General features: G+C 43.1%; 1 protein-coding gene across 10 annotated transcripts in view; it reads right to left on the bottom strand.

Moving 5' to 3' along the window:
- The window catches only part of LOC119462122 (protein CASC3-like), a 103,769-nt gene that overhangs the window by 11,989 nt on the left and 70,772 nt on the right, over positions 1–21,008 (bottom strand). For 2 of the 10 annotated variants that reach the window (XM_037723470.2, XM_037723482.2), the window contains exons 10-11: positions 1,831–1,974; positions 1,609–1,752 (exon numbers count right to left, since the gene is read on the bottom strand). In XM_037723470.2, coding sequence (XP_037579398.1) covers positions 1,609–1,752; positions 1,831–1,974 — 288 coding nt within the window. Of the gene's footprint in view, positions 1–1,608; positions 1,753–1,830; positions 1,975–11,531; positions 20,674–21,008 lie in introns of those variants that run through there. The other 8 variants (XM_049667490.1, XM_037723489.2, XM_049667492.1 and 5 more) reach the window with 8 other exon arrangements.

Here is a 21,008-nt window from a genome sequence, read left to right as displayed (position 1 = left end):
TCATTTGTTTGACAAGTTTTGCAAGCTTCAATCGACTACTTCCATTTGATACCACCTTGTCTCGAATGACTGTCACACTACGCAGTTGCAATACTCTGTTGCATTTCAGTCATGGTTCGAGTCTTCAGCTAGTGCGCATCGGTTTTCCTGGATTTCGCTGAACTTAAAGGTGACTTCTCGCAGCGCATGTTATAGTTTCAGGTTGCTAAGCTAGTTCGATGGGGGATTAGCAAAGTGATGAAGGGTTTTGTTCCAGGATGCTGGTCCGGGTATGGCAAAGGAAACGAACACGTGTTGGCCAACCAGTCCATAACTTCCTCGTTTAATCGAGAATGCGCCATAAAGCTGACCATGTGCGCTTACGTCCTCTCACGTATGAGCAATGCGAACCCTTTCATACAGAAAAAGGAGCACAACATAGCTGCGGAACAGAGTGTAGTTGTTGATGATTTGATTTTCGTACATAGTGTTTTTGCAGCCTCGTTCCTTTCTCTTTTAAATGGTGTTCCCTGCAACAATAACCATCTATACTTTTTGCAAATAAACATTGTGCCAGGATATGCAATGCAAATTCTGTCAAAAGCGTAGGTGCATAGATATCCACAATGGTTTGTTTGCTACTAATAGTGCGAACAGGCTGTGGGGTGGAGATAGACTTCATGTAAATGAATTTAAAATGTAACCAGCTTGCCTCAAACATTTACCAGTTGTTGAGTGAGAACATTTGAGTGATAGCGGCATGTGAGCATTAACACATTAGCAGCATGAGCCGAGGCAGACGACAAACACTCATGCACACTGATATGCAGCTAGCGACATAAAGCACAAGCGTCTGAAGCGGGACTTGATGCAGATGACAGACGGGAAGGACACGGATGGGAGTTGGCGACTACAAGTGGCGACACTTGAGACAAACAAGAATGCCAAATCTAGTGGCTGGCATGCAGTAACCTCCAGTAACCTGGAGTGCAAAACAGCCCCTGAGCACTCTTCACATGAACAGTGCTCAGAAAACAGTATGCCGTGCAAATTACTGCGATCAAAAACGAAGAAGAAAGAGAACCTGCTACATGATGACACAGTCAAACCTCAATATAATGAAGGATATAACAAAGTAAATCTAAATGTGCTATTTTTGGCAATATCAGCGTGTATGCTTATAATGAATATTAGACATAATGAAGATAGTTTTGAATTGGATACAACTTCGTTATAAACAGGTTCGACTGTACTAGAGCATTACAGAAAACACAGACACCTACTCGAAACTCTTCTCACTAATACACTTGGCAAAAATTCTAGAGCACAAGTCCAATCACTAGAGTCATAATATGTGCAAGATGCATTTAAAATATCATTATTTTTGTTAAGGCTTTGATATTTTAGACAGTTTATTTGCTTGTACAACTGCACATGCAGGACCTGAAAGTGATATTTCCTTAGATGGTGGCCTTGCAATTGCAATCAAATCAAGCTAAAGAAAGAAAATGCATAGAAGTACAAGAAGGTTCATTGACTTTGATGGTGATACCACCTTAAAAGAACTGATTAGGAACATCGTCTAGCTTGCTGGATAAAAAAGAACGGAGGAAACGAGCAGACACTAACATCACGCACTAATGTTGCGTAGTCGCTGTAATGTGCAGCAGTAACCTTCTGCCGTGTTTTGACAGCATCAGGTTGTGATGCTGCAGTCATTTCCACTGGATGAGACACCACTGGTACGTTCAAAGGCTCCTCCTCAGCAGCAGCCTGCACACAGAAAAGCAGCGTGTATTCGCTTAACTTTTTGTGGATAAGAAAGAACGGAGGAAACGAGCAGACACTAACATCACGCACTAATGTTGCGTAGTCGATGTAATGTGCAGCAGTAACCTTCTGCAGTGTTTTGGCAGCATCAGGTTGTGATGCTGCAGTCGTTTCCACTGGATGAGACACCACTGGTACGTTCAAAGACTCCTTCTCAGCAGCAGCCTGCACACAGAAAAGCAGCATGTATTCGCTGAACTTTTTGTTTTTAAAGGGATCCTGAAACAATTTTCACGATATTGTACAAATGTACTGAGTCATTAGGAGGGTAGGTCCTTTTGATCATTAAGTGATGTATTTAAGTGCTCTGCATAAAGCGTGTAATTTATTATAGGGTTCTAAAAATGTGCATCACTACCAATTGCAGCGGCGCTGCTCCCCTGAGATTTCAGCTGCCCCCTCCCAATTGATGTTAGCCAAACTGACGTCAGTTGGGCAAGCTATCTGATTAGATACCGAGGTCGCGTCATCTATCATTTTTCCATGATGAACAAACATTCGCAATAGTTGGAAGATTGCTTAATTTGTTTCAATAAAACAAAAGAGAATACACAACTACAATTTATCACTACACTCAAGCACTTCTGGCACACAGCAAGGGTCCCTTGTCTGCTTGCGTTACAACGTTCTCTGCGCCGACGTGAACCGCGCGGTCATTGTTGGTTTCGAGCTTTCTTTTCACGAGCACCATGGACCGCCCTTGTTATGTTGTGGGCTGCAAATCTAGCGATTGGCGACATGTCAAACAGCGACATCGAGTCCCCCTGCAAGGCAACATGCGAGCAGAGTGACTGCAGCGCATCGGGCTGTCGGTATTCAATCGGCGCCAGCATCAATGTGTTTGCAGCCGTTACTTCACGCTGGAGGATTACTACCACAAGAGAGAGTTAGTCTGTCCAGTATTCAGGTAAACACAAGCGGACTGGGCGTTTTACCAGATGAGTGGAGGTGCAAACGTGAACGACCTGCACGGTGCCAGCCACCTGGTAGCACAGAGTTCAACCAGAGAAACACAGGGCTATTTTGGCAGTAACCAAGTGTTCTACTTTGCTACTAGTGTAAATTTTTGTTTAAAATGTTTTACACTTTGCTACAGCAATAGTAGCTCTACGTTTGACTGGTTAACCTCTGTACTACCAGGTGGCTGCACCGTGAAGGCCGCTCAGGCCACTCACATTTACGCTAAAGCCCCTTCCTTACAGTGGCAGCTGTATGGAGGGATTTTAGTTTTAGTGTATGCCTCCACCCATCCGCCAAAACGCCTAGCTCACCTGCAGTTACCGGACATGCTCGGCGCTGCGACAGAACACTCAACGCGTGCTGCTTGGATAGCTCTTGCGGGGGATCGACGGCCAGGCGGCTAGTGGAGAGGTTGGAAAGGCTTCTTGCACTGGCTTCAAGACATTCGGAAGTATACGACATGATGTCAAATCATGACACAGAGCCAGTGAAGGCGGAGCTTAGCCCTGATCACTCGGCGAACGAGTTGAGAAAAAAAGGCATGGCTAGGGAGGAGGGTAACTTGTAATCGTCTGTGGCTCTCTTAATATGGGATGTTTCACTTAAATTATGGGGCTGTTTTACTGTAACTGTACCCTATGCGTCTACAAAATATGTTCTAACTGTTTCCGGGCCCTTTCAGCACTGCTATCTGTAAAAAAAAAGAAAAAAAAATTTCTAACAAAAAAAAAAAAAAAAACTTGCTCCACCTCCAAACTAGTAAATTGTAACATTGCTGAGACATGCAACACTTCTACAAACTGGTAAATTCATACGAGCTGACTATACAGAAAGGCCAGAGCCTCCACAAAGTTTTTACCTTTTGGGGGGGGGGGGGGGGAGGGTGATGACACGAGGGAGGGATGTAGTCTGTGTATTCCGGCAGCACCCATCTCATGATGAATGTTGACGTTAATGCGATTAGCAATGCAAAAAATTCAGCAGAACCTATCTCACGATGACTGTAGATGGTACCGCTTTTAGCATTGAATCAATGTAGTGGCAACATATTGTCAACGTTGAAACGAGTTACATGAGGCGTGTAGTGCAGCAGGACTCCTTTGTGTTTCACTAAAAACACTCGCCGCTATTTAGCGCCGCCACTGTGACGCATGCGCGTGGGCTATAAAATACACGGTGCGCCAGTGCGTGCGAATGCCGAGAAGGAATCTGCACTGCGGCAGCCGGGCGCCTCTCTCACACTTCTGGACACGCTGCATCATCTAGCAGCACTGCTGAGCAGAGGTGGGCAAATGCCCTCTTTTTTTCCTCCCTCACCCTCATGACAGCAGTACCATCCTCACTTCAACCTCAGGTTGAAAAATTTAACCGCCCTCCCTTACCCTCAGAACAAAAAGCTCTACCCGTCCTCCCTCACCCGGAAAGACTACCATCCTTCTCTTACCTTCCGTTTTCTACTATTTCAAATAAACAATTTGCTCTACCCGCTAGCTTAGTTTACAACACTGATTGGCTAGCGCCATTCATAATGTCAAAGCGTGCCACATTGCTTTGCTTTTAGGCACTTTAACATAGGTCGGCAAAATAAATGGAGCTCCCTCAGACTCGCAAATAATTTTTGCTTAGAGCTTACTCGGACTCACTGAAACATAGTCAGCCAGGATCACTCGGACTCAGACTCAAAAAAATTCTACTCAGCCGGGTTCACTCAGATTCAAACTCACCAGAACTATAATCAGCCGAGTTCACTCGGACTGCCGAAAATTCTACTCAGCCGAGTTCACTCGGACTCAGACTCATCAGAATTATACTCAGCCGAGATGATTCGGACTCAAAGTCAGCAAAATTGTACTCAGCTGGGTTCAATCGCACTTGCTCAATCAGACCCAGAAAGGTCTTCTTGGCCCACAGATCTCACGAACTCAGACTTTCTCTTGAACATATATCAATGAGAAAAATACCTTACCATGCTAATATGTAGGGAATGCAGAGAGATTACAAACGCTAATAATTAGAAAAGAGTATGCACGAGTTGTTAAACAATAAAAATTTCCCTACTTCTTGTTCATTACAATGTCTTGTAAGAATCAAATAAGTGTGACACTTGACTTTGGCAGGGCTGGATTTATTTTGCCTCAAGATAAAATGTGCATAAGGCATTTTTAAAGAATATGCAAATTCTTGTTTTTGCATGTGTGCGTGCATTGCACACTCTTGTTTCTGTGGCGTATGTGCATTTTTGGCAGACTGGGATACATCACAGTCCTTTCTTTCTGGCGCTGCACTAAATGAAGGCTTGCCTCGTAATCAAAAGTATTCCCTGGTGGAATTGTGCATAACGAAGTTTGGCTACATGTAATGACACTTATCCACAATTTACTATAGAACTGCAGGAGGTCCAGCTCACTGTAATGCTTTTTGAGGTCTCAGACATAACGCTAGGCACTGAGAATTTCTTATGTTTGGTGTACAAAATCAAGCATAGTTTTGTCTATGACACTATATATGCACCATAAGTGCTAATGCGCAACTTCAGCAGTGCATATTTGCTGTCAGTCACGGAGCATCACGTGATCATCTTGGTGCTTGGTCATGAAAATACAAAAAAGGCTCATGAGAAATATGCCCTCATTACGTGATGGGAAAGTAATTTTTATCCGCTGAGCGCGGAGGAATGGAGAGAGCACGACAAGGGTGCCACTAAAACCTACCACATACCATACAGTGTTTGGAAAAGCCCAATAACCACGCTGGTCCTACTCCTGAAGATTCATTGCGCAGACTGGCTCTGGAGAGAATGTTGCGGGACGGCATCATAGGAGGCTGGCTTGCCAAGGCTAGCTGCTCGGTGTCACGCTCCCTGCTATTTGCATATTCCATCCGTCAATGCACCAAGTGTGCACATGAAAGCTACATCGGCGTCATTCAATCGAACTACAATTCACGAGAGCAATGCTGGAAGTCCACCTCACCTTGTTCCTCTCAAGGGTTGTGCTGGACATTAAGCATTTGGAATGACCGGTCGCTCCACAGAGGCAACAATAGTACCACTTGTCATAGGCAGTGCCACAAGCATAGCACGACCAGTGAATGAGCAGTGCCATGATGTCAAGTCACGCTGAACGGCTGTCACCACTGCTTCCGCACGAAGGCTCGAGCACCCAAGCAAAACATGGGAGGGTTCAAACGAACGCTGAACGGGAATGGTAACAGCGCTGACAAAACTTACTAAACTGAAGAAACTGACAGCATCAAACTTCTTCGCTCCTCGCAACAACACAGCCCACAATGAGCCTTGCTTGACCGTGGCCACAAGAGAGAAAGGGTACGCTTAAGGCCCAACCGCATGCACGCGATTTTCGAGCGACAGGTTTTGCCGTCGCGGAGGGCTATCCGTCGCTGTCGCTGGTCGTGTCGCCGGTTTCTGGCCAGCCAGAAAATATCGCTTGTCGCCCGGAAGTCAGCGCGACGACATCCACCGGGGACAGCGATTGCACAACAACATGGCAGCAATCAGTCTGCCCGCTTCGATCTGAATTCGCTCTTGCAACTTGCTCTCTGCTGTGACAGCAAAAGATAAATAGTACAATCAGTCATCGCTTCACCTCATCGCTAGTTGAAGACTAAGTATCGGCGCTCTCTTGTCATTCTTATTGAGATCGGTTGTTTTGTTTTGATGCTGTTAGGCCTGAGACGCCACCGAGAGCCGAGAAAGTATTTTAAGTTTTACTCAACAGATGGCGCCACGGCACCTTACGCTGGCGGCATGGGATGGAGTTCCACTGGGGATGCATGGGACGGATTTTCACTGGTGATGACAGCATATTTTAGCTAGGTCTAGATAAAACATTGACCATTTGATAAAATTGAGATTTCTTTACGCGCGCACGATAACATTTATTCGCACAACAATATAAATCCGTCGCTGGTTTTTTTCGCTATGTCGAGTTCATGTGGTTGCTCCACGCCGCGACACGACAGCGCGACAAGGTGTGCCTGTCGCGTCGCTTTTCGCTTGAATATCACGTGCATGCGGTTGGGCCTTTATACGGCATGCATGCACTATACTAATAAGTGCCCGGACGCTTTGCGCCTTGCAGCGATTCTTCCATCACATCGCTTCCAAGCCAGCTTAGTACCAAGCAGAGGAAATATATGGACGAGGGGAAGGGCGGTGCCAACTTTCGCTACTGGTGCTCTGCGAAAGACTCGAGTATAAGTGTAGGCACACGTTCGTGAAGGGGAGGGGGAAATCGCAGTGGCGGAGCAGGGTCGAGTACTGACATGCGCTATCTTTTTTTATGCACTTGTGAGGCTTTTCTGTACTTTAACAATATGAATCGCCTTTTCCTCATTTAACCTCACATCGTCACTGCACCCTTCTCGCCCTCACCTCACCACTTGAGGCGGCACATATCCAGTGGCACAAACTCAGTGGGCTTTTTTGATTACGCAGTCGAGGACTGTCCGCAAACCGTCCACAGCGTCCGGTGTGACTAGCCCAAACAGAAGGGCACGTCACAGTCACATACATGATCCAGCTGTCGAGGACTGTCCTGAATTTTCACTCAAATGCACCACGACCTGAAGTCATTCTCCTGACTGCCATCATCTGCTCGAAGCTACTAGTAGATAGCACCACTACTCAGTGAATTCATTGTCCTAGCTTCCAAATGATGCAGCCTCAGAGGCCACGTCGCTGACACAAGAATAATGCTTGAATAGGGGAATCGCAGCGCATAGAGCGTGCTTAGATTGTGTAGAGTGCATAGAGTGTGTTCGCAAAGCACCAGTTACATTACACTCGCTCGTGACAATTAAGCTCTCTCATTGTGTGTGAAATTTAAGCAGAATTCCCACACACGAACATTAGCAAAATCGCAATCGTACCACGCCGCCGTTTACAGAAAAAGTGCTTGCCGATATCCTCAAAGCTCGTGAGTCCGTCTACGAAAGGCCCGACGAATATCTAGGACAAAGCGCATGTACATTGTCTACTAATCCTGCACGTCAAAAAGCAAGCACTCGAACTTGGAAACAGAAGGGATGAACATATGTAAACAGCAATCGGAGAAGCTCTGATTGTATACCATCCCAGCTACCAGCGAGAAACAGCCACATTTTACTCAACTGAAAGGCGAAATCCACCTGTTTACTACACATATAGTAACGAACATGACAGATTTAGTGAAACACATCAAGAAAAGCGAGCATGTGCGTTTGATCATTTGATCACTGTGCTTGTCGCTTAAAAAAAAATAGTGAGAACACAAAGTTTAAATTTATAGCTGCCAAAAATTACACGGCTCATAAACAGCTCGCATGATGGCACACAAAGCACCAATGTAAGAGACTCAATAGCCAAGTACAATATTAGCCATTTGGAACGCACAATGTACGCAGAAGCACACTGCGTCTTTCATAAGCAGGCGTCAGATGCTGCGTGCATCTTTTTCTGACAGCCGTCGTCCTGCTAGCTGTTTGTCTGAGCAAAAATCTGCTGACAGCTCCCTCCGACAGTCTGCAGGGCAGTCCGTAACTTCTGGCCGGTGGAAAACTAACGTGCTTCTGACAACCCTCAGCTTAGTAGGCGGAGATTCCGAAGCTGTCTGAGCAAAATCGAATGCAGCACAGCAGCTTCAAACAGTGCGGCATGTCAGAGACTGATAAAAGGCCCACCGACCCAGGTTGGCGAGAGGTTTGTTGAAGAGCGGCAAATACCCAGTGTGTTCATGGCACAGCCTGCTAAAGCGTTAGTGTGAAAGAAGTTTATAGAAAAGCGGCACATACCCAGTGTATTTGTGACGCAGCCTCTCAGAGTCGAGTTGCTGTCCTTGAGGAAACCGTGTGACGTGGGTTCGATTACACCCAGCATTGGATAAATTAAAATGATCTTTCATAGTGTTCGCATTCTTAGGGTACTTCACGCACTTTCCGGGGGCTATCTATGTATGTTTGTATCTAACCGTTTTTCCGCTTACCTGGGTCACTGGCTAGTCAGTGGGGGAATGGGTAGCACATCAAGCAGCTGTGCTGAGGTAATTGGGTTCGAAATCAACCATCGGACAAACTTGGATCACCGAGTATGTGTCGGTCTTCAACAATCCTCTTTCACACCAACATGGGTCACTGTAGGTGCGGGGGACTGTGTAGGTACTGCTGCTCGAAGAAACTCTGTATCGCTGACTTGTGAGCACTGGGTAGGTATGTACCACTCAGTCTCTGCTAGTCTCCAATGAACCTCTTCGATGCCAACTTGGGTAACTAAATATGTGCCACTGGGAATGTGCTGCTCTAAAATGACAAATAATATGCCAATATTTCATCGACGCTGAGCGGAATCGAACCAACGTCACAACGCTTGCTCAAAGACAGCAACCCGATGCATTAGCAGGCTGCGGCACAAATGCACCTTTCAATGAGCGCCTTTCATGCCAAGGTTTTAGCGCGCTGCACGACGAATGCACTAAGTATGTGCTGCTCTTCAACGAACCTCTCGCCAACTTGGGTTACCGACTATGCCACTAAGCGTGCAGAAAGCGAGGGAGAAAGAAGGTTGGTTTCATGCACGTAGTGCATGAAGCACCCTAAGAATGCTAATACATTATCAATGTAGTGATACATCGTATTTGCAACGTCATGTATGCGACTGGGCTAAACTCTTGTGCTTCCCACTACATGCTGCGCCATATAGTGACGCTGCCACGAAGTTAGCGCATGGCATGTGTGAATATATCTAGACAATATTCTCCGAGTATAAATGCTGCGTGTTCACCAGATAAATTTTAAATGATTTTTTTTTTCTCACTGAAGAGCAGCACATATCCAATGGTACAGTGCTCACGGATTGAAACGCGACAATTTAGGCCTAACCAATGCGCATGCTTTTGTTTCCACAGTCGGTAGTTTCTGTGACATCGGCACAATCTCGACTCGTACGCTTAGATCAGAGTCCAAGTCACCTTTCGTGACCAGATTCGAAGCAACAAGGCATGGTACTCTCGAGTAATTGCACAGAAAGAGTGTTCTACCCAAAATTTGCCTGTCGCGTTTCAATCCGTGAGCACTGTACATATCCAGTGACCCAAGTTGGTCCGATGGTTTGTTTCAAACCCGGTTCCCTTAGCCTAGCAGCCTGATGCTCTACCCATCACACAAGGGACTACCCAGTGACCCAAGCTGATGGGAAGACAATGAGAGACACAGCTACAAGAAAGTGCGTGAAGGATCCTAAGAATTCTAATCGCATTAAAAGTACACAAGGCGAAAACTAAACAAGAATCTGTATTGATCCATCTCGTTAAGAGTCATGTCCACATGTTATGCAGAGGCTGTGTGAAGTCCTAAAACTTTCCACACACAACAAAAATTCAACACCAATTGCCAGGAAATGTGCCAACATGCAATTTCGCGACAGCACTAAAACATTGTAGACGTCAAATCAGAAAATTTGAAAACCCGACAGAAGCTTCCGTCTTCAATGCTGCTGTCATTTATGCACAGCACACCATGTCTGAGCAAGTTCGACTGTGCAAATCTGAATGATTGCCCGAGTGATTTTGTGTCTGCTCAAGCGAGTTTGGCAGAGACTGGTTTTGCGATGTCCGAGCATGAGTGGCTCTAAGCTAAAAATATTTGAGCGAGTCTCAGCGAGTTGTTTATTTTTCCAACCTATAGTTATTACCAAATGTAAGAAAGAGGTTTAAAACCAACATAATTACATGTACGTGAGTACACACATTACAGATGTCAGATATAAGTAATTTTGTCCACAGCAGCATATTCTCTTGAATCTGAGTATTGACATGCTACAGGTACACGAAGGTGCAAGACGCAGTATTGTACATTGCAGCTAATACGGAGCGCATCCCTGATAAGCCCTCACAGAGACAGACGCACATACACACATACAGACACGCATGCATACGCAGTGCGTCAGATCTGTATAGTCTTAATTTACTGCTGGGATGACCCAGAGGCTGTTCACACGTGCGCGAAATATACTAGCACACAAAAAAGGGGAACCACGAATGAGAAACAAGGAACCAGGCCAGCTGTTTTATTGCGATAGCAATTATATGGACACTCAAAAGCAGATTTCTGCCGTCGGCGTCGCCGTGAGGTTCCGTATGACGTCAATGGAGATGAAATCGTCGCCGCGCGCCGAACGCTGTATGTGCGAGCGAAAGGGCGCGAGGGACGCGCGCTTTCACGGGGAGTGAACGCACGGCGGAGAACAAACGCGCGTTCCGCGCTGTGCTCCCTTAAGGGCTGCAGAAGTAGGCGTCTCTTTCCTCCTCTACAATCACCATATATGTAGAGCAAATGTGCCTTCTTCCGACGCGCGACAGGCCGTGGGGAGGGGGGGGGGGGGGGGGAAGGGAGGTGACGTTTAGCTGCGGCACCAAGTGCCTATTTATATCAGAGGCTCCGGCAACAGTCACTAACGCCGCACGCATTTTGAGCGAATGCGGGCAAAACGCCGACGGCGTCGACAACAGTTCTGCGTGTTGCCGGTGCTGCTGCATGTCCAAGTTTATACAGCTGATAAAGCTGCTATCATTACTCCGTATAGCTCTCTTCAAATTTGCTATCGCAATTGATGCTTCGCCTTTCAGGTGAAACTACGACAACTTTTTTTCTTTTTCTGTTTGTTTAGAGGACGAAATTTATGGTCGCCCTTGTCCCTGTATGCGATACAGCATTTTGTAATGCCAGCCAATAAGTAGTCTAGTAATTCACACATCACACAGTGTAATCCATAATTTTTATTTACCTTCTGACACAGCAAAAATTTCATTGTGAAATACATAGCAAAATCTAGGTGTCATGTTTTTCATAAAAGTACTGTTAATAGTTACTGCTGCTACACACATCCATTATGTACATAAGATAAAAATATTAAGTGAAGTATAAAACTACTTGCCACACCAACAAGCAAGGTAAAAAACTACTTGTCACGTCGATAGCTCCACATGCAAATATAAAAAGTTGCTTACCACACGAGCAGGGACTAAAAAGAAAGATGCAGTAAAATCAATCACGCAAGAATAAATTACACGCATACAAACTGCTTCCACCCTCCAAACATAACACACACGAAAAAAAGCTTGCACAAAGCAGTCCACAGACATTTGTTACGTTTGGCAACTCTTTGCAGCTGTAGTAACAAAGTTGGGATGCCAACAATCAGCCATCAAGTTCTGTTGCAGTAGTGAAAGTTGGTCGGACCTTCAATTGCTATCATTACCATTTAAAATTGCTCTGTACTGCAACTACAGCTTCAGACATAAAAAAAAAAAAGAAATCCACTATCTTTTGAAATATTTAACTGCAACGTCCCACTGTGGCTTTAACACGTAGCTATACTCCAAGGCACACAACAATGTTACAGAGTAAACATGCCTGACAAACACACAGACAGGAAGACACCAAATGGCCTCACTTTGGAGGTAGACAAGGTTGAGATCCCCAGTTTACCATCATAAAATGTTAAACAATTTTGTTCAACAAGTCTACACTTCTAGTTAGTTCAAGCACGGGAATGGAAATCACATATGAAGAGGAGCCCTTGTGGCTTAAAGCTGAGAAATTTACACTGCAACTTCATATCTAAAATTGCCTTACTAGTATAGGTATGATTTCAATTCAAAACCTCCACTGTAATACAACCCTGTGAAGCCCTATTTAGAATTATCATATACAGGTAGGTAATCATTACGAAAAATTTTGTGGTTCATATATCTTAGTAGCAAATGGTATCTGCCTAGCAGAAGCCATATGAACAATGTTTATATCTTTAAAAAATATTGAGTAACATTTATTTGGTAATGCATCAGGCATTAAAAGAAAGTTGCTTTCTTAAACTCCCAAAAGGGAATAACCTGAACGTCAGCAAAAGCCGTATAACTTATTCACCAAAAGCACAACATTCCAAATGCACATTTACAATGCACATTTACGGTGTGTGAAAGGATCGGCAAACAAATTTACAAAAACCAAACAGGAGATGAACACATGTTCATTTGTTCACAGATCCTTTCATACAATGAACAAGCAACTAACCTAGCTACAAGTCACCCTATATGTTTTGAATGTTTTCAGCCACACTGAAGCATAATGTACACACATTGCTGCTATTGCCTGTTATAGCACAGTAAATTGTTCACTATAAATTCATTTAGCAATACATTCTCAGTAGGATATGTTGCATGAGTTATCTTCCTGAAAGGCAGCATAGTTGGTAAATTATCGGCAAATAAGCACTAGGTCAAGATTAGAAAAGACCTGCCAGTATTAAGATATATCAGGAAACGCAAGAAGCCTTCTTGTGTGTGTCTTCAAGCTACAAAGAGCATCAGGATTAAGTAGAATGGTCGGACATGAACAGCCCATTTTACAGAACACGACCCAAGCTGTTGCCATGGTTGATTATGCTGCACAACAGCATTTTCAAATAGTGTGAAGTTGTGAAGGATTATCTTAACTGCACATATGAGTTCTCAAAAAGTCTTCTATAAGAAAAAGTAAGAGCATAGATTTCTAGCCATTACAAAATTATGACAGCAAACAGTAGAGCTAGGTAACTGGCCAATAATCAGAATAAAGTAAGAAATTAGAACTTGATATGCACAGTTCATATCTTAAAGCAGCTTAAAGCATATCCCAGTCCCACAAACTAAGAAATGACTCGATGCCAAAGCTGCCATTATTCATGCATGTCCCATGCATAAACAATATCAATCTGTTGCATGCACTTTATTACCCACAGTACAGTTCTAACCACCTGTTGGCACTAAAGTTAGAAACACATTCGACGAATCTACAAATATTACTTTACACAAAATGCAGAAACAATAAAAAAAAAAAAAAAGAAAAAGCTCTTGATGCCTTTTCTACAATGGAAATTATCACTTTCTCATGCCCTGCATCATAGTACTGTTAACAAAGGCAACCATGGCATGACACAACCTACATGCCATATCTTCTGGCCATTCTGAGCCATGCTCAGGGTTACAACTACAGGATTTTGGATTTTAGCTCACCGTGCAAAACGTACATCAAGCACAGTGTAAAAATCACAGTGACAAAACAAGAGCCACAGGCATGAAAGCAAACATGGCAGTGCTGTCAAAATGGTGAGAGTATCAGGCCATGAAATGAGGACACCACCAATGAAAGTTACAATTCCCTAAGACTGCCTTAAATGCTCTCAAATGAACCATAAACTAAATTTTTGATTATTTCTATTAAGGACTGGGATGTAATATGAAGGTGAGGGAAATAAGCTTTTAGCGCTAATTATGGTTAACTTGAAACAGTTTCCTTAAGGGCTACCAGTGAACATTGCCACTTTAGAGCACCATATTAGAAGACTCATAGCCAGAGAGGATACGCAGCCCTATAATGGTACTGTGGTCGCTACTCTGTCACTTCCCAGAAGTGGTCTGCTCTTTGAGATTAGCAGTCTCTATAGTATATACTCTAGGGTTAAACTATTGCTGGCGACCATAGATATGTTGCAGGGCTACATGTACACACTGCACCACTATGAAAGGAAACAATCTGTTTTTAAACAGCTATTCCTGTAAATATGGAAGTGCATGCCTCAGTCAATGCTATTTACTGTGTAATTTCTCGCACTGAATAATTCCACCATATGGAACATATTTCAGTGCAGGAACAAGAAAAATCACTTTAATTTAAACAGAAATCTGGTGTTCCCTTTCATATTGGCACATTGTATACACTCTAGCTATGAGCATGAGGAACTTGAAAATCATCCAAAAGATGGTACAATTGCCTTGGTGGTCACTAGCCGTAATCTAGACTTGAGCAAATTCATGTCATATCCAGTAAAGATGGAAGTTAAAATACAGTTTCTTACAGCGGCACTATCTCGGGTGTGCCAAGCAGTAGCTCTCAAAGGCACTGCTTTTTGTGAAATCTGCTTTGATCTGAACAGACAAGCCAGGTGTTCCTAAACAATGGCTAGGCTCATTTGCCTAGCTGCTAAACAAAGATGGACAGGCGAGAAGCTGTCCTTCATTCTGAACTTCCTCTCCAAAAACAAGCACATTTTATTCTCATTTTAATGAGACAGCAACTGCACTTGGTTGAAGTACCTGTAAATAAGTGGAAACACAAGCATTTGTGCACAAACTATCATGTTCATGTCAGTGATCCCATCATGATAATGACGGTCTTCAATCTAACAAAAAGCAGGCCCAATAAAGATATGATGTTTCAAAGCAAGAAAAGTCTTCGTGCATATGACTGTGCTATGTTTACAGATGTGTGCATCAGTGGCACAATTCAACACAGAAATGCTGCATTATTCACACATGCATCCTTGCCCCAACAAGTGCATTCATTTGTTACAGAAAGTGTCGCCTGTGTTAGTCTGCTAATGCAGAAAACAAAAAGCATGGACGGAGAGTTAAAACACATGCCTCATATTCCTATTTTAATGAAAAAAGACAAACAAAATAATAGTTACTGGAACCCAACCCATGATTTAATTATGGTCCTTGGTGGTTCAATCAGGTCACATAACCAAAGAGCAGAAATATTTCTTCTTCTCGAACAAAAGAATGTAGAATATGCTTTACACCCAGGGGTGATGTGGTACACAATTTATCCTATTTTAGCAAGCAGGTTGCTGCTGCAATTTCGATATTCTTTGTTGTCTCATTAACAGTGCTCTCTTTGAGCACACGCGCTCAAATGCACAGACAGCAGATTTAAAGCAACATTATGTTTGACAGCTGGAAAATAAGAATGCTGGCTTTTCTTTAGTTGCACATGAAGGAGAAGGCAATACGAGAATGCTTAGCATGTGAATTACCAACAACCATGACACCACCACAAAGCTGATAAAAAGACTGAATTGCCTTGATTTTTGGATTGCATCCAGATGCCCAAACAAGATTTGCTAAGCATACCAGAAAGTGAAATTCAAGGATTTTTTAAGCCCGAATAACGATTGTAAATCTACATAGAGAGGTAATAGGTGTACAGAGGAACATCGTTGATACGATTCTGCGTAATACGTTCTTCGGGATGCTTTTTTTTTTTCTTCTTTTCCTGATATGATTTTGTAGGATAATACGTTGGATACCACGATTTTCGGATGATACACTTTAATTTTCCAGTTCCCATGAAGATCGTATCAATAAGATTACACTGTATATAGTTTTGATCCGAGATTACACACTTTAACCCTTTCCATACCACTTTTTCAATGCCCACTCATCACATAAGTGTCAATAATAAGATGCTGATTTTGTCAATATGCTTCTAATTGCAGTTGCTGATGCGAGGTGGTGGCAGGGTTTCCATTTGATGGCATTTTGTGTGCTGGCTTTCTCCTGTATTTTTCTGGTTACAGCGACAGAAATGGCAGCATGTGAAACTATTAGTATAAACATAGTTATTACAAGGAGCACAGTTTGGTTCCCAGAGTGAAATGTCTCAGGTAGAAGAGAAGACTCAATCTCAAGGCAGTGCATCCAGGCCAGGTAGCACTACTGGATGCTGCTGACAAGAGGGCTTTGGGCTGACATACCAAACACTACCAAAAAACATTTTCCATTAGCGAGTCGTAGAGCAATCTGAATTCACTTCTAATAAGATGATGGACACCACCAAAAGAAAACATGAGCGTAACACAGTGCATAAATGTCCAAGTGCCAACACTTGCCTTCTCTTGAGGCCATGACAACAAAGAGACAAAAGTGCGTTTTAAAAATGGCACAATGCTGATTTTACAAGCACAAAAAACTCTAGGTACTGATAAAAAAGCCACCAATAAATCCAGTAAAATTTTAAGACTTTCTCGTGGTAGCGAAAGGGTTAAAATGTGTAGAGCAAGCAACTCATTTCCTGTAATCATCATCATCATCAGCCTCTATGTCCACTGCAGGATGAAGGCCTCTCCCTGCGATCTCCAATTACCCCTGTCTTGCGCTGTAATAATTTTGTTACAAATAAATTTTCAGGAATACAAATATAACCATTCCTATCAAGGCATTCTAGTGCATAGGTGCAAAACACAGCAAAGGTTCACTAGGTTATGTTTTAACAATGCACTCACTCAAGACAATAAGAAGCGTATCTTAATGTCAACACCAAAAAACAGACTTTCCATACATTGAACCACTTCCTTGGCTTCAAAAGGTGGCATGTGAAAGCAAATAGAGAGCACAGTAACAACTTTTACTAAGCACACAAGAAGATCAACCCTTTTCTTGCCACAGCTAAGGAAATCGATAAATTCAATCAATCGTTTTCCGCATGCATTCAGCACTGACTTGGCAGCTAGCAGCAAGCATCATCATCCAATCACTTCTGTCTTAAGACCTGCCTGTGTGAACAGCCAGATTTTTCATTTGAAGGGGCAATGAAACACTTTGAACACAGTAAGAAGGTTCCAAATCTGTAGACAATGCTGGTGTGAGCATGCATCAAAACATTATTCTGCTACATGCAGCAGGGAGCATAGAGTCTCGTATAACAGAACACTTCCTTTCTCCAGGAGTTTTTGTGTTTTAAACGTTTCAAGGCGCGATCTACCACAAACAAAGAATGTATGCTGCCTGATGCCATGCCAATCCAAGAAAGTGACATGACCAGCTGCCTACTGTGTCCCATAAGCATGGTCCTCAAGCCCTGATATCGAGAACTAAGCTCAAGGAGACCACAGAGATAATGCCCGAACTTTGCTGCCAAGGTGAAATGAAGGGCAGCGAAAATATACAGCTCCATTGACGTCCCGTAAGGGGCCAATGGGTGAAAAACGGCCGCCCAATTGACCTGAAGTGGGCAGGCTTGGCACCGCCATATTGGCGATGACAGTTTCCGTCAAAAACTGCTCAAACTTGGTGTGAAACCAATATGGCACAACAGACAAACTATGTTGCCTTGAGCGGAATCTAGCAAAATGATAACTTAGACAAAGCGGAGAACCAAACAGGATGGGCAGACAGGTGTACAGAGGGACACTTCCTGTTTCACTGTTGCAATTGTATGTGCCAGCCACTTTGTATTCATGTGTCAATGGACCTTTCCAGAAAATTGCGTGTACCTCTAGAAGCCGATGCTGAGGAGCCCGAATGAAAGCTCATCGGCTCTGCTTTCGTCTGCTACCGCAATTTGTTTGCATGGTCATTGCAGCAAGTGCAGGCATCATATGGTCTTTTTTTTTCCTGCTGTTCCAGGTCAGCAAGCGCTCTGGAGTCCTGGATTTTCTCACAGATGTGCAAGTACTCAGTCATCATGCTGTGACCCTCAAAAAGCCATATTATCAACACTGTTGCACCATTTGTTAATGGGAGCGCTGCCTCCTTGTTTAGCTTTTTGCTGGGTTCTTGTGGATTTGCTTTTGTGCATGTTGCATTCGCACCTTGCAGATACATGTCAAAAAAAGTTTGCAACAGTGACAATGTATATGCTTCGGCACATACATGCATCAATACAATGTACAGACTTGACAGTTTTAGTTTAGCGTACACTATACCATTGCGTACGCTATAAAATAGTGGATCGTCACTGCACATGCACAGAATGCTAAATGACCCAAAACATATAGCGTACACACACTATTTCTCAGATTTAGTGTCACCGTCTTTGCGTGGTTTAGATAGCTTACGTAAACATGGCAGTGGTCCCCGCTGCCCGATTTGAATTGAATTTGGCGTTGCTTTTGTAGAATTAACTTCGTTCGTAGCAAATGACTGCATAAACGGCTTTCACTTAGTCTCAGGCCACTTCAATGACAATGTATTATGGATAACCTAGTAGTTTTCGAGATCGCTTCTCGTTTCGAACGAGACGAAGCCTAACGAGGGAAACCTGCGAGATGTCAGTGCCACCTGTCGGTAAGTCGAGAAATAGGCGTGACGATGGCATATGGCCTCTGAGATCAGAAGATCTCGCAGGCCAACTAGAACTGTAATAAATGTGCACTACTTAGCGTACGGTGTACTATAGCGTATAGTGTACACTATGCTATAAACGTCTAGTCTCCGCCCCAAGAAAAGAAGTTAATCGCCCGAACGACACTCTATTGATCTGGCATGAAACTAGGAGTCACTAATATCCAGACAACCACTCGAGGATGCAACATAATTGCCAGACCGACGTCATTGACTCGATGGTCCGGCAACAAGAGTGTCTACCATCTTCAAAATCAAGCAGTGCGTATGGCGATCTTTCTTCCACATTTAAAAAATTGCTGCCACTCAAAAATAAAAAGAATACTCAGGAAAAAAAAAATTTATTTCTTCGACAGTGAACTAGTGGCACAAGAATTCCATAAAAGCATAGGTAGTTCTACATTTTCATGCGGTGCTTGTGGGTCGCCAGTGTGGTAAAGAAAGAGTAAGTCACGACGTCTCTGTATGGAGACGCAAATCAAAACAGGGTCAAAACTGTTCAGCAACTACTTTTCATAAAATGTAGCTCTTCCTCAACATAAAGCAGGGGTCTTTAACTGTTCTGAATGTTTGATGCAGCGGTAAAATAGAAATTTGAATGGGAATTTACCAGAGCTTCCGTAAAATGTGGAGGCGTTCATCTTGAAACACCTCTTTCTTGAGTAGTGTTTTGGCCCTTCATATCAGTTAGCGCTAATTAAGTTTATTTGTGTCTCTAACATGAGTCGCACCAGTGTACAGCATGACTCCTTCACTTTTAAATGAAAAAAATAATTAAAAATAAATAAATGAAATAAAAAAATAAAAAGGCAACAAAGAAAGTCGCACCTCCATATGGAGACTTCGTGACTGAAAGAAATGTAAAAATTTTGAGAGAAGAGATTTTCAGGATGCCTTCGCAGTCGCTGCAGCTTCCCGGCAGCTGCCCAGTGCACCCTCATACCAAACGACACCACCAGGGAAGAGCATGGCACTGCATGTTTCTAAAAAGGTCTAGAGTAGGTGAAGGCGGAACTAAGAACGGTGGAAAATCAGAGCAACACTAGATTACAAATTATGAAATTGAATGTGTGAATGTATTCCGTTATCAAATGAGACTCCAAATCCTGATACTGCTGTGCCAATACTTGAGGCTTTTGATGCTTCCGCATCCTCCTTTTCCTTTGGAGACTGCTCTCTTTTCGATAAGCAAAAAATTTAGTAATGTACAGGCAGTTGTTCCATTTGATTGTTCCTTTGCTTTTTAGCCTTCATTTCAATGGATTCCACTCAAGTTAAATGTACCAATGCACCAAGCTACATAACTCATGACATACAATGGAATACACTGCAAATAGCATTTCTTCAAATAATAACTTTAACTTACGGCACCTTTCGCTGTGGCAAGGAAAGAGTTAATTACACCACAATTTGGCATCTTGCTCACATTTACACACTCAAAATTATGTGCAACTGCTACCTTTACAATGCAATAATCTCCATAACAGGAACAAAATGCCATTTATTAAAAGCCTTTACATTATTATTATTTTTTAAATTGCAACACTTGCCAAGCTGCTATTTACCAAGTAAAGAATAAAACATTATTTCTCTACAAGAACTAGAAAAACATTGCTTCTTTACCCACAAAAGTGCATCCCACGTATTGCAAACAGATCTCTGCTCTGTAATGCCATTATTGACATCTCTTTTAAAAAGACCTCAGTGAACTGAGATAAAAGTATGACAACAAGTGTCTAATGACACAAAAGCAGAGCACTTCCAGGAAACTGTGCACAAAGAACAAACTGCAGTAGTGTGGCACTTGAGGATAAGAATGACAAGGGCTATGCTACAATCCTCCAACTGCTTGCTGTGCTGTCGGGCCTTCTTTAAGAGCTGGTTCTGTGCCAGCAATTGCATTATCATCAAGGTCTTCATCTGACTTGCTCTGATGAGATCCCAAACCATCTGGCTCAGGAGCACTCTCCTATGAACAGAGAAAAGACACAAAAAGTTTAAAATGAGACATTCCTGAAGACTGGTTACATGACTTTCGAAAGACATTTCGAAAGACAAAAGCACGAAAGACATTTCTTACATTCAACAATTTTCTTTTTATAAGGACTTTTATTTCTTGAAAATAGCACTTGCAAATGTAATGAAAAACTTACAAAAACTTTCGTAAGACTTCTTCGTATACTCCCTTTTTGCTATTACTGAACACAAAATCTGAAGGAGGAAAAAAAACTTGCACAATGCCCCAAGGAGATGTGCATGCCCCTACCTTCGGCTACAATTGAAACGAACTGGCATGTTAACAAT

Source organism: Dermacentor silvarum, chromosome 1 (genome assembly GCF_013339745.2).
Source record: "Dermacentor silvarum isolate Dsil-2018 chromosome 1, BIME_Dsil_1.4, whole genome shotgun sequence".
NCBI classification, from domain to species: domain Eukaryota; kingdom Metazoa; phylum Arthropoda; class Arachnida; order Ixodida; family Ixodidae; genus Dermacentor; species Dermacentor silvarum.
The sequence above is the reverse complement of the archived record's forward strand: the minus strand, read 5'-3'. Positions and strand labels throughout refer to the sequence as shown.